The 13,582-nt window shown below is 52.3% G+C and overlaps 5 protein-coding genes across 5 annotated transcripts; 2 read left to right on the forward strand and 3 right to left on the reverse strand.

Moving 5' to 3' along the window:
- Positions 1-45: 45 nt before the first annotated feature.
- On the reverse strand, positions 46-3,365 carry PC9H_003651 (uncharacterized protein; the record flags this gene model as incomplete). Its single annotated transcript, XM_036773244.1, has 11 exons — positions 46-138; positions 187-1,430; positions 1,483-2,160; positions 2,217-2,322; positions 2,368-2,469; positions 2,519-2,648; positions 2,703-2,896; positions 2,946-3,054; positions 3,104-3,134; positions 3,189-3,279; positions 3,336-3,365. The coding sequence occupies 11 exons, from the start codon at positions 3,363-3,365 to the stop codon at positions 46-48; spliced, it is 2,808 nt and encodes a 935-aa protein (XP_036634717.1).
- Positions 3,366-3,641: 276 nt separating this feature from the next.
- Positions 3,642-7,867, reverse strand: PC9H_003652 (uncharacterized protein; the record flags this gene model as incomplete). Its single annotated transcript, XM_036773245.1, has 4 exons — positions 3,642-4,340; positions 4,395-7,025; positions 7,078-7,198; positions 7,245-7,867. 4 exons carry the CDS (start codon positions 7,865-7,867, stop codon positions 3,642-3,644), a joined length of 4,074 nt encoding a protein of 1,357 aa, XP_036634718.1.
- Positions 7,868-8,271: 404 nt separating this feature from the next.
- Positions 8,272-9,066, reverse strand: PC9H_003653 (uncharacterized protein; the record flags this gene model as incomplete). Its single annotated transcript, XM_036773246.1, has 4 exons — positions 8,272-8,414; positions 8,468-8,699; positions 8,754-8,970; positions 9,017-9,066. 4 exons carry the CDS (start codon positions 9,064-9,066, stop codon positions 8,272-8,274), a joined length of 642 nt encoding a protein of 213 aa, XP_036634719.1.
- A 566-nt stretch (positions 9,067-9,632) lies between these two features.
- On the forward strand, positions 9,633-11,246 carry PC9H_003654 (uncharacterized protein; the record flags this gene model as incomplete). The annotated part of the gene is made up of 5 exons (XM_036773247.1): positions 9,633-9,659; positions 9,733-9,783; positions 9,845-10,173; positions 10,226-10,979; positions 11,043-11,246. The coding sequence occupies 5 exons, from the start codon at positions 9,633-9,635 to the stop codon at positions 11,244-11,246; spliced, it is 1,365 nt and encodes a 454-aa protein (XP_036634720.1).
- Positions 11,247-11,413: 167 nt separating this feature from the next.
- PC9H_003655 (uncharacterized protein) lies at positions 11,414-13,361 on the forward strand (the record flags this gene model as incomplete). Its single annotated transcript, XM_036773248.1, has 5 exons — positions 11,414-12,183; positions 12,251-12,283; positions 12,348-12,735; positions 12,787-13,157; positions 13,211-13,361. The coding sequence occupies 5 exons, from the start codon at positions 11,414-11,416 to the stop codon at positions 13,359-13,361; spliced, it is 1,713 nt and encodes a 570-aa protein (XP_036634721.1).
- Positions 13,362-13,582: the final 221 nt, after the last annotated feature.

Consider the following 13,582-nt stretch of genomic DNA (forward strand, 5'->3'; position numbering starts at 1 on the left):
TCGTAAGAGCGTGTAAATGTCCCTGATGTATCCCATTATTGTTTGTTATGTACCTTCTGCTTTCAGTGGCTTTTGTATGAGGTTCTTCACTTCCTGAGCAACTTCCTCTGATGTACTTCGAACAGTGAGACGACAGAGCTATGCAGAACCGTGAGACCAATACCAGCAAGTGCTTGGTGGGCTTACCTTAGCTTCACGATTTGGCTCTACCCGTAGTAAGCAACCAACTTTACCATCTACCGACATATGCAATACGCCGGCCCCCACAAGATTGCTAGGGTTCGGATCGATATCTGCAAGGATATTCAAACCATGCCCCGCAACAACATTACGGTTTTTGACAAGATCCAGTTGCCCCGAACTTGTTAGCTCAACAGGGAAAATGGCCTGCGCCTCTCTGGGAGGCCCACCAATCAACCGCCATCTTTCAAAGAAATCGGCTTGCCCAAGGCTGACATGCTCGAAGAATTTTGTGAGCACAACGGGCAACCGGACTGTTATCGTCTGATGAGAACCGGCGAGGAATGATATCGTGAGGATCGGGGGTGAAGTGAAGGCCTTTTTGCATTCGATATGCAGCAGTTGCTGGGTCTGGGTCAATGGTGGAATGGTACTGGGAGGGATCTTTGCGAAGGATGCGGTCAAGGCGTTCGGGTCGGGCACATGGACCGTTGTTGTGAAGGACGTTAGAGGAGCTGAAACTTTGTTTCCCATGTATATTGCCAGTTGCCCTATGTGACCTTGGTATCGCGATTTGATGCCTATTTGCAACTGCACATCCTCGTACAACACACCCTCAGCATTGTATACCAGCTTGTCGAACCAACGGTCTATGTTTGGTCCTGAGGTGAGCCTGGGTGCTTTGTCCGAAGGGAATGAGTCTTCTGTCGAGCCGAGTTGCGTTTGAGATGTCGACGTTAGGTCCAAACCAGCAAGAGAGTTCAGGATGTCTGAACCGTCTGCCGTGGCTGTCGCCGCGTCCGTACCGTTTTCCGTACGCTTCTTCGTAACTGCGCGATCCAGATTTGCCTCCTTCCCACCATGGACCCACGTCCGCTTATCCTCCGTATCACCCAGTTTCCGGTTCAGTCTTCCAAGCAAAGCGCTAACACGAGGCGGGAAGGGAGGCATTTCTTCGCACACATTCTGCAGGAGTTCGTCATCATCTGGACGTGACGCTAAAGCGTAGAACTCGCAGGCACGCTGTTGGAGTTCTGCATCGAGTACATGTCGATAGCGGTCGAAGATTGTTAATAACTGCGGCTTGATCTCAGGGAAAACGTTGACCCATTTAATGTACGTGGAGAGAAGTAAGGAACGTGTCGATGCAACGCAGAATTGAGACTTGGAGTGAAGAAGTTGGAACTGTTCGATGGGGCTGTAACCTCTTTCGTTGGCGATCATATGTCCGTACTCGCCAAGAATATATCCTGTGTGGCGGTCAGGAATTAAGGTTATCAGGGGGGGGGCTTATACACTTACCTCCAACCTTGACGAGGGACTCGTGTGTAGAAGGTGCCTTGAGGTGCTCGAAGACAACTTTCGCGGCATATTCTTGAAGATCCTCTGTGTTTGTGACGATTTGGACGACCCGGTACCATACTTCGTCGCCAACGTGGTCTCCGGCAGCGCTGATCAACTGAAGGATGGTGTCCACATACCACTTGTATGATGTGGCATATTTCTCGGTAAGAATGGCAATCTTGAGCACCATCTCTTCACGTAATGCATAATCTGCCACTTTGAGGTACCGCAACAATTCCCCCACTACGAGTTCAGAATTATCAACATCGCACATGCTGTACAAAAGGTCAAGAGCTCGTCGCCGAACAGATATATCTTTATCGCGCAGGGATAATATGATCGTGTTTTGGTGCTTCTTAATTGGCTCCAGAGAATCAGCGCGTGCAGCTAGATGCGCCATTGTGTCGAGGCCTAAGTATCTGACGTTGGTTTCCTTGGATGAAATAAAACGAGCAAGCAAGACAGCTGCAGTGCCGACAAGCGGAGATTTGGTGTCCAAGTGTATGGCTAGACCGATAGCTTCGAACAAAACGGCATGCTGAGCGTTGTTGTGTTGAACATTCCGTGAGGGTTCGGCACTATTGTTCATGATCGTTTGGAGGACTTGATGAATCATTGAACGAATAGTTGGGTCCTCTGAGGGATAGGAATGAGGAAAAAAGATATCAAGGGAGGTATATGCCGGAACGTACCAGACGGCGGGTAATATTGTAGTAGCCTTAGTAATTTGACGAGCAGCCACGGAGAGGGCACCTTGTAATAGGCGTATGTTGCTGCGTATTCATGTTCAATGACAATCTATCCCATATTAGCGTGTGAGGCACGCATGGACTTCCAGCTCACTCTGTGCAATCGATCTACGGCTTTGGTATAGCAAACGGCATACGCATCCAGGTGGTCCTGTGCCAGCGCCATGACCAAACTTGTAACGCAAACAACAACCCCCTTGAATGCTATTAGTAATTGATACTGGACGTGATGGATGAGGCCATACCAAGTCCGTGTCGTCCATGAGTGATACGATTCGTAGAGCCCATTCTGCAGCAGGGATCACATCTGGGTGTTTGCGGTATAGCCTCAGAAGAGTGAGAGCCGCCTTCTTCTTCACGAATGTCTGCGAAGTACTTTTGAGCCATGATTAAGTGGAGAACGCGCGTGCTTCAGTGCAATCCACATACGGGGATATTAATAACCGATGGACGTCCTCGACTAGAGCTTCTGCCATTTCACTTCCTCCTACGTTGGCTATAGCATGGAGCGCGAGGCAGTTGTCGATTTCGTTGTTGGCATCAAGATCCTTGCGAATAGAGTTCACCACGAGACGCAGGAAATCCGAGTTCTCGTGCATTAGCAAGGTGACGGCCAAGTATCCCTATGCCTGCAGTCAGATATGCATAGGAACCAGAAACAAGGCCTCGCACTATCTGCTTCTCGCTGTACTTTGCACTGGAAATGAGATTGACGGCTTCCATATGGCCGACATCGACTTTGTATCCCAGTATGTATGTGAAGATGATCTTCGCGACATATCTAGTCCAGTCAGCGGGAGAGTTCTGAAGTAAGGGATATAACAACTGACTTCTTCTTCTGGTACCCATCCAGATTACCGTCTGCAGCGCCATATTAGAGTCATGTACCCAGGATCACTCGACACGAAACCACACCTTTGAACTTCTTCCGTATATTCGCCATTTCTTTGTTGATCCTCTTCTCTTCCAGTTCGCGAACCCTGGCACCTCGAATGTCCGCAATAAACTAGTTCCATCGTTCGTCAACTGTGTTGATGAGACGAGCGAACTGGAGGCCCTCACCTGCGTGAGACCACGCATGTTGGCCGCCATGATTGCGACGTTATTTGGGGGGAAGTTACAGGTCTAGCTTGAGGTGTTCGATGAAGGATGAATGTCGCCGCGAGGGATGTAGAGTGCATCAAGTGTTCGCGCCAATGGTCGCTTAGGCAGCTAGTAGTCACGTGTGCCCATATATGCAGGTTGAGTTGAGTGTATTAAGTATGCTAAACATTCTAGAGCAAAACATGTACGACGATAAGCAAGATAAATAGATATTGTTTGATGTCCGTATGATATCCCAAGTGGAAGAAAAACATGTTATGATGTCTAAAATCGGCGGGAAAGCCGACTCGGTGTGCCCGGTCTTGAACTGAATGGCAGACCGTGGTGAGCAGGGGTAGAGTAGCCGGACGATGATCGGGGGAGTCGCATGGTAGGGAAGGAGGGGGAGCCTATTGGAGAGCCAATGGGCGTGACGGAGCGTGAGCTGGCGCGGGATTGGAATTGCTCCCGCTCGCTAGCGTAGGTTTTGAGAATGTTGACGATATCCCTGGAAAGATAATCCAGCTCTCTGATCTCATTGCGCGATAAAGAGAGATCCCTCCTCCCTTGCTCGTCGTCTTCGTCTTCTCGGGGCTCTTCGTCGCGCGACAAGGTCGGAGGGCGGGGACGCTGGCGGCGGGCCATAGTGATGCCTTCGAACACACGCAGCATGCAGGCGTCCACCGATATCTTGAGTCGCTGCACGTCATCCAGAGCATCGAGGTTGCCCACAATCGGGAGCCAGCCGTCGCATTCGATGCCGCGTTCCACGACTTCAAGTTTGTATGCACCGAAAAGCATGTAAGTCAAAGGATCCAAGCGAGTGGTCGTCATCTGGTAGGTTTGAGGAGTGGAGCCCACAACGGACGCGTTCTGTCTCTTTTCCAAGAAAGCAAACAATTGCCTTTCCCCTGCCGACTCAGCGTCTGTGTCGGAGGCTATATGTTTACGATGATTCACACTGGAAGGGTGGATGAAGGTTTTCTATTTCCAAGCAATTTCAGTATCACAACCATCATCCAAAGACAATCAACTGACCTTGTCTTGTTGAGTACGGTAAGTCATTTCACCAGTGCGAATGGAGAATTTTGGTTGTGATGCAATCGTGATCAATGCTTGCAGAACAGGGATCGAGTTTCTGTTCGTATTAAGCTCAGGGGGCACCGAGAGCATTCTACTACTCGAAGCGTCGAAAGTGCCGCCTCCAGAGATATCAAGAACACCGGCTTGGTTAAGTGACTGCAAAAGATGGGTCTTAATTTTCTGAATCAGCAGAAGCGTAGGCTTGGCGAGGAAATTGTCCAAACAGAACCGATTTGCCGAAACGTACTCGCCTCGGGACTGCATGGCCCACCAGGCGTTGTAGGCGCGAAGCGTCGTCAGAACGTCAGAGCGACACTCCGGGGGGCACCACGAGCCCTTCCGCTCCTGCGCCTCCTTGCGACGATGGAGAGGCGAGACGAAGGGGTCGCGGTTGGTCATGATAGCGGCCAGCGTCAAGGCATCATCGAGGCACCGGAAGAAACTGCCGTAGAGCACCAACCTGCCCATCTGGACCTCGACTGGCAGCTGAAGCAGAAGCCGTCCCAGAGACGTAAGGTTCTGATCCTCGTCGAGAGCGCCTACCATGAACAAGTCCTTCATCGCCGCTACGACGCGTTCTGGGGAAGGCGGCTCGATGCAGGCGGCGAGGACGTCCTCCACGGCCATACCGGGGAAGTCGAGAGCTTTAACGTGCATGACGACGTTGCTCAGGTCGACTCGCTTCATTTCGACGGTTTGGTGCGGATGGAGCTCTTGAGCGTGCTTTTGACCGAGAATGCCGAAATACTCCCCGGGTCTATGTCTGCCTGCACGCCCCGCCCTCTGGTTGAGATTCGAGGATCCAACCCAGGCCGACACGAGAGAGGACATATGACGATCTGGGTCGTATCGCTGTTCTTTGACTTTGGCGGTATCGACTACGTAGACGACGTCGGGGATGGTGACAGAGGTTTCCGCAATGTTCGTCGCGAGTATGATGCGGCGGACGCCGTCCGGGGGAGGCTCGAAGACGACCTGTTGCTCTGGTAATGGTATGGACGAATGCAAGAGATGAATAGAATATTTTGACCGATCGTTGAAGTTAAGTCGTGTAGGACCTTGTGGCGACAGTAGGGCCTTTTGAACAGATTGAATTTCTTCCCAACCAGGCAGGAAGACCAAAACATGACCCGAGTCCGTACGTTGCAGAACATGCGAGATCGTCAGCGCTATGAACGCAAACGGGAGCTCGAGTTCATTATCGTTTATCGTCGCACCCTGCTGCAGTCGAATCCCCAGTTGCGCGGCAGGCTGCACCCCAAGCTCCTTCACGAGATACTTGATCGTGGGTTCCTGGGAGAACACCCAGCGATTGGGCTGCTCGCTGACGAGTTGGGGAACGAAATCGTCTAAGAAGTGCTTCACCACAGGGAACGACCGCCCAGGCACTTCAATGACCTTAGCGGGCATCCCCTGCGTATCCGGGAAGTAGTTCTGGAACAACGTTGGGTTTATAGTTGCGCTCATCAAGATGACTTTCAGGGGCTTATTCCTAGCTTTCCGATCGGAGAGGAATCGCTTCAGGACCACCAGCGTCAAGTCCGTATCGAGATCGCGTTCGTGGACTTCGTCGACGATGATGTGGGTGACGCTGTCGAGGTCGGATGTAGACATCGCGTCCCCGATCCCGGAGAGCGCAGAATGCATACGCTTCAAGAAAATACCAGTGGTGCAAAAAGTGATGGACCCATTGTCTTCCGGGAGTTTGTTCTCGAACCGGACGTGGTATCCAACCGAATGGCCTAACGATTCCCCGCGCTCCTTCGAAACACGGTCTGCGACACTGATGGCCGCCAAGCGCCGCGGTTGAGTGCAGATGATATTGCAGGAAGACCCGTCGCCTCTTTTTATATAATCATCTAAGATCAATTGGGGAATTTGCGTCGTTTTGCCGGACCCAGTTGCAGCCATGCAGATTGTTACGTCGTTAGCTGCGACGTGTGCGAGGATGTCCCGAGCGCGTGTGTAAACGGGGAGCGACGCCCTCGTTGTCCGCATCCTCTCCATCCTGGCGTCGGCTAGATAGGCTTCATGGCGTTGCAGAAGCTTCTGAGACTTCTGCGCTAAAACCTCAGGGCCTACAATACGTCTCCGCCGAGGCGCATTGCCCATTGTAGCCGAAATCTCTGTGGGACCAGGGGCCGGCCGATTCTTGTAGAGCTCGCTCTTCTTGATGTCCGCGCACAGAGCCTGTATCCGATCTGCCACATTGCTCGACACCTGGAAGAAGACTTTTGGAGCCAAACCTAGATCATCTCCCGTCTTGGCAGCTTCGACGTAGGCCTTCCACAAATCCGAGTCACATTTCTCCAGATACTGCGTGACGTCGAGGTAGCAGGCCGTCTGGGAGGCTTTCTTGTTTGGGCCCTTTCCCAGCCCGATGCGCCGCTCGTCGACGGTCATGACCGCCTCCCACGTCGAGCCAGGGAGTGCATTGTAAGTGAGATCTGGCTTCCCGAAACGAAATCGCCGACAGTAGTAATCCATGAAGCTGCGGGCTTGTTCGTATGTAACACTAGAGCCGTCAGAAAGGGTGGCAGTCGATGCGACAGTGGCCGATGGGTTGAGAGAACGCGGATTTTCCAGCTGCATTCCACTCAGACTCGAGTAACGCGGGAATCCAACGAAGAGCACATACCAGTCCTAGTTTGTCTAGCTGATAGACTGCCGACAGCGCCGCCAATTTCTCTGATTCCTTCTTGTCAGTGGAATCCCCGACTCCCTCGATAGGTGGATCCACATTGATGACTACAGTCGTTCTAAAAAACCGTCAATAGAGCACCAGACTGAGTACGCGCGCCGTACCTCCACATCAGTGTCCGTTTCCCGCTGCTCTCGACTACGGTCCCCTGCGTGCATTTGTAGTCGGGCAGCTTCGAGATCGCAATCATGCAGAAATTGCCTATCGACGACTTGGGCGTGTCTTCGTGCTGCGCTTTCAGTGGATTGCTTCCTCGATATGTCTTCAGGATGTACGCTTTATCGTGTATCGGCGGATCGAATCCACTGCGCCCTCTATCACCCCGCCCTCTGTCGCCCTTCTCTTTCTGTTTTCCCTTTCCACGCGAATTCGATGCTGAACTAGAAACCAGCGGCGAGCCGCGCTTTCCTCTGGGTGCTCCCCGGCGTGACGAAGATGAAGATGGGAGCATTTTGAACTGGGGGGAAACTAGCGGCGTTGGCGTAGCTCGTTGTGTTGCCGGTGCATTCGAACGCTGATTCCGCGATAACGACGAAGGACCAGCTTCTTGCGAACCACCCTCAAATGAAGCTCGCAAGGTTGCGGTAGCCTGGTGAGCGAACGAGCGCTTCAACGTGGGGCCTTTGCAGTGCGAAGAAGGAAGGAAGGAGTGAGACGCGTTGAGCTTGGCTTGTTCAACTGTCACGAAGACGCAACGCCCGAGCTTGCGCAGGGGGGTGATGCGCATAATTCTTGTTCTTCAGGTGGGATCAGCAGACCACCGTGGGCAATGTCCCACACTAACCAAATACTGTCCCCCGAGCGTCTGGCTTGCTTGCGCGTATTCTTGCCGTTCTTTGAAAAGTCGAGCGCGTTCAGAATGTAATATTAAGCACGACGCGTATGAAAATGAGGAGTCGAGTCGGTAAAGGCCGAGCGGATGCCCCTGAGTGACTCGGATCGGAGAAGGACATTCCTGCAGGTAGCCTCCGCCGCCTTGCCTCCGTGGCTTCTGCGTACCTGAGCACTAAGTAACACATAGCTCGAACGTTCAACAACTAAGGTATGCGAGTACAATGACTAAGTGGGGATACGGGGACAAATGTCAGAATGCAGTGAACACAGCTCTTCCGACTGTTCGATGACAAGAATTTACGAGTGGGCATCCTCGTGAGCATGCGCAGCCCGCTCTATGCCTTCTAGATATTTCAAACGGATCGTGGCCTCCTTGACTGCAGCCCAGTCTTTTGCCTCAATCAATGTCTCAATCTCATCTATGATGTCCGATATTTTCCCTGCAGCACACATTAGCTACCAGAGATGGGTTCAAAGGCTGCATCCTGCTCACCTCGATTCTCCTCTCGAATGGCTTGGATTAAGACTGGATTGTCCGCGTTCTCAATCTCCTCCCGCGCCTCCATGACTTCCGAAATAAATATCATATCGTCTAGCTTGTCTTCCTCCGACATCGGGTGCCCATTGCGCTCCAGGATGTATTCGGCGCGTGCAAGCGGCTTCAGCAGCCTCTGGTACGCGTTGTTGACTAAGGAAGAAAGGGAATGTGCGAGGTCTTGTTTACCCTTGAGACATGTTACGACCGAAGCATCAAATGACACGGAAGAGATAGCACATACCTCCCCTTTTGAAGCCCATGAATCTGGGTGGCACACCTGCTGCGCCCGTCTGAAGTTACTCTTGAGTGCGGCCGTATCAATGGCGAATGGATTTGTGTCTGCTGGCAATCCGAGTAGTTCATGGTAGGAGATATCTGATGGAAGGCCCGCGATAAACCAGCAATTCGTGCACGCAGGTATGGAGGTCGTGAGAGGTTGATGGCAAGATGGGCATTTCCTTGGAATCCGCTCTACGCGAGTCGAGAAAGCAACAACTGGTAAACGAAGCGATTCTCCGATTCTGAAGGGACTGGATAGTGTCCGAAGGCGACATGGTCGTTGTCTAAGGATTGTAGAAAGTGGTCGATGGTAGAAGCGCAACATGTCCGAGACCGAGTGGAGCATCGGGATTCGGCGTCAGCCTCATGATATGGAGTCTCCGCAGGACGCGCCGGCGGTACGCTCGCTGCGAAGTGCTATTTGTTGGATTCAACGCTACATACTAGCATCGTAAATTGTCCGCTAATTGATTTAACTGTTACACAAATCCAGACTCCGTAAGCAACAAATCTGACTCAAACCTGGTCTGGTGGATGTGCGGCCTTCGTCGAGTTATCAATTCTAGGACGAGGTCTAGTCCTTTTGGTTGACGAGCATCCATATCCTTCATAGCATGACCCCTTCATTTCGACATGAATTGGAAGCTGAGATGAAGGGGTGCCGAGCAGACGCAGCTAAGTGACACGTATAACAAAGAAATGATGAAAAATCAGCAAAACAACGGAAACAAGACGCCTAGCCGCGACCCTGTTTGTCCGGGCCTTCAGAGAAGGAATGCGAGCGAGTGTAGTACGCAAATCACGCGTCTGCGCTGCGCTGTCCAATAAGTCCACAACTTGAATGGCATTTGTATCTGGTAATCCAAGTGTACGTGGTGCTACTAGACGAATCCTTGTGCACTGAAGGAGCTACAGTCAATCCTAGTTCTTGAGAACTGAAGCTGAAGAGGCTTGAAGGTGGCTGGCATCATGTGACCTGGGGGACTGTCGGCGTGAGTGCCCTGAGCAGGTATTTATGTCGCTTCTACTGACATTATGCTGTGAGTCCTCCAGAGGATGACCCCGTCGGCGAACTCCGTCCCCCCACCCTCCTTTCTTCAACTCGACGACGAGGAGACCGCAAAGCCTCCCCAGAAGCGGTTCAGCAGGTCTCCCTTTCGTCGCACACCACACCCGAAGCCCAGCAAGGACAGCGTGTCCAATGGGGCGCGCAGGACGCACACATCAGATGCAGAGAACAGCGATGGTGGACCCAGTACTACGAACGAAATTGGGGAACTGTCATTGAGCGACGGAACGACGACGTTGAAGCCGCATGTGTATGACCAGCAGGAATTCCAGGATCAGTACCAATGGGCTATCGTGTACGAGAATCAAAGAGGGTATGCATCTAGCATCTTTCTGCGTAGCGTATCCTGACATGCGATGGAATAGCCTGAATATATTCTCCACGGCTTACTATTCACATCTTTCTCTACTCCCCAATGACCCCCTGCCGTTTACCATGCCCAATGCTGGCAAGCACCGTTCTCAGCAGTTCAAAGTCTCCCTGTCTAATTACCCTTTACCCGATGGTTCTTGGCATTGGGCCTCCAAGTCCTGGATGGTGGATATGCGAGGTGCCACTGGGCAGGTACAGCACGACGGATTCGAGTATAATTTGCTTTTCCGGAAACACAAGTGGCACGCTGCCTCAAAGCTGAGTAGCGGGGCATTCGTGAGGCGTAGAAGGTGGTTGCGACTCATGGTCAGGCCTGCAAGGCAAGATACACATAAAGCGAGCCACCATACCAATAGCAACGATGATAGCGACACCCATCCTGTGCGTCGTGAGTCTCCGGATGCGATCTCAATGGGCACAGCACAGGATCCCTTTGAAGTTTACCCTCGCGAAGTCTTTGTGGGCGATGATGCCGACGAGGATTGGAAGCGGTGTCACACCCTTCTGAAGTCTGCGGGACGCGATGGGAAGAAGCTTGAGCTGTGGCATCGATGGCTCGGCCTGAAGCACATGGATCTGTCAAGTACGATTGGAAAGTCGAAGATGCGCCGACAAGTCGTCAAGAAGCAATGGTCAGAGGACAGCGAGCCATTACCTTCTGAAGTCGCAGCGCACGATGCGAGGATTGCCCATGTCCCCGTATCTGATCCGCCCGTGCAGCAGATTGGTGCAGTCTTGAAAATACACGTACGTTGCCTTCATTTTGTGATAATGAAACCAGGCAACTTTATTCATTTCGCTCTATGTTAGGCAAATCACATCATGGAATCTTTCGTTTATCCGGAATCTCGTGCGCATCTCGTCGAGCTGTTCGCTCTCGCCGGGGCTCTTCCTTATATTAGAGGTGATACGTCGAGTTGGCTCGCCAGATCTTTGGACTTCTACAGCTACATCAAAGACTTGGAGATACGGTTCTCTGTGCAGGGAGGAAAAGCTACTACAGTCGATTTTTAGTTCTTGATTATCCTTTCGGAGCAGTCATTCTGCATGCCGTATCTATTCACATATTCCATTTACATCCATCAATACCGCGTCATCTTATCATAGCGCCAATTGTACCTCTCATTTTGACGCGCCCGCATGTTTACATGTGATTCCCATCATCATCGTCTGCAACAGCGATGAAGTGGAAGAATTTGATGGATCGAGTGCCAGGTCTGCCCGGCGATCCCTCACACATCGCCCATGTCGCCTTGCGGACGTATTCCCTCGCTTTGTCACTTTCGCTGGGCCCGTCACTGCTGCCATTCGTCCTTAGCCGCGTCGCACCAAGATCCACCGGCTCGACCAAGTACAACGGCCGTGCCTTGCTCAAAGTGCTGCGAAGGGAACTGGGACATGATGGGTTCGCGTTCGCCATGACTCTCGCTATTGCCGGTGGTGAGGCTTTGAACCGGTATTTCTCAGCGGAGGCCTCTGGGGAAGTGCCAGCGGAGGGTAGCCCAACCGCAGAACCGCGTCGAACACTCCGCTCTTTGCTAGCAAGGCTCTCGGCGGCACAAAGGACATTCGTGGCGAACTTCGTGTCGTCAGCTATATCTATTCTCCTCATACAGGCTGGCCGCGATAGATCCCTGCGGCTGAGGAACAATCCCCCGTCTATGGATGCTATACCCTTGACAGTATCTATACCCCATTCTTTGCGTTCGGGCGTTGCGGTACCCTCACCTACACTTGATCTTACCCTCCTACTCCTCGTCAGAGCTGTCGATTCCCTCTGCCAAAGCTTTGTCTTCACGCGGTGTAATAACGCTCCGGAGAAATCAACTCTGCCTACAAAAATACCCGACGAGATGGATGATGTTCACGAAGAAGAAAAGCAGTTCCGTCGCAGGCGACTGGGCCTCACGACTCGTATAGATGCCCTGGTCTTTTGGGCTTGCGGCGCTAGGTTAGTTCGGCCCTTGCCTCTTCGTAGGGCAGGCCCATCCGTACGCATGTGCTTACCAAACCCTAAGAATAATGTGGTGTTTCTTCTACCGACCAGCAAGGTGCTTGTCTCAACTTCAGTCGATCGCGAGTGCTGGCTGAGTTTGTCCAAATAATCTTAACCAGGCTCCCTCGCGCCTACGTCAAATGGATCGGTTCCTTAGCAGCAGTGGACCCCCGTCTCCCTGAAGCACTGCGTGCCATCCGGACCGGGCGCTGGAGCTACATCCACGGCTCACCCAAAGAGTCCCATCTGTTGACATCCCTCTCACAAGACCTGGGATACCCCCCAGCATGGGGAGATCCGTCCGCGCTCCCTGCTTTCGGAGGGCGAGCTGCCAATGTAACTTGGACTAAACTGGGGGTGCACAACCGATCAGGCGTTGGCGGTATACCTTGCGAACTAGTTCATGGCGGTATCACCTCCCGCTTCGGGCTTGATGGCAGTTGCACCGCCAATGCGGTGGTCAGAGGCGCATATGCCTTCGCTGAAGCAATGGCAATATACCTCCCCGTAGGAAATTATCCGCCTGTCACAGAGCGCGTTTTGACTTTAGATCCACAGGTTCATCTACTTCCAGTCCTTCTGGGTCGCCCGAGCTCACTGCTCCAACCACATAAAGCCATTTCCGTGCTTCTAGGAGCCGCGCGAAGCGCCACATTCCTTTCTACGTTTGTGTCTTCATATTATTTTACGGTGTGCGTTACACGTACACTCGCCTTCGCGCGACTCTTTCCTTCCGTGTCGCACGACTTTTGGGATGGGCCGTACGGCTGTATAATGGCTGCGTGCTTGACGTGTGGAAGCAGTATCTGGATCGAAAATGGTAGGCGTCGGGGTGAGATGGCACTGTATGTCCTCCCGAGGGCTATACGGACGCTCCTCCCCAACTCCTGGCTGCGGGGCAACCGCCCACTGGCTCGGGGCCTCGAGCGGTGAGTTCTCCCGTCCCGATTATGGTTAGCTGCGCTGAATTCAATTGATGAAGTCTGGTGTTTGTCCTATCATTCGCAACACTAATAACCGGAGCCATGCACAAACCGCACTCCCTCCGAGGACTCTCGAAATGGACTGCCGCATTCATTTTGAAGGGTCCTCGCGCTGGCTTCAGGAAGACAGGCGATCAGATCAGCAACTGATTGTGGCTACCTCTACCTCGTGACGCCACCACACGAAGACGTCCCCGGGTGCGAGGTTGAAACCAATACCCAGATGAACAATAATCGATAATCAGAAATGTAATTGAATGCAATAATTGGCATTAAACGCATTAGGCGTCATTAACTCGTCGTATAGTGTCTAAGTATGGTCGTAAATCGCATAAATTATGATGGTATGATAGATTCGTGAATTGCGTGAA

This window comes from Pleurotus ostreatus (assembly GCF_014466165.1).
Source record: "Pleurotus ostreatus strain PC9 chromosome Unknown scaffold_2, whole genome shotgun sequence".
Classification (NCBI taxonomy): domain Eukaryota; kingdom Fungi; phylum Basidiomycota; class Agaricomycetes; order Agaricales; family Pleurotaceae; genus Pleurotus; species Pleurotus ostreatus.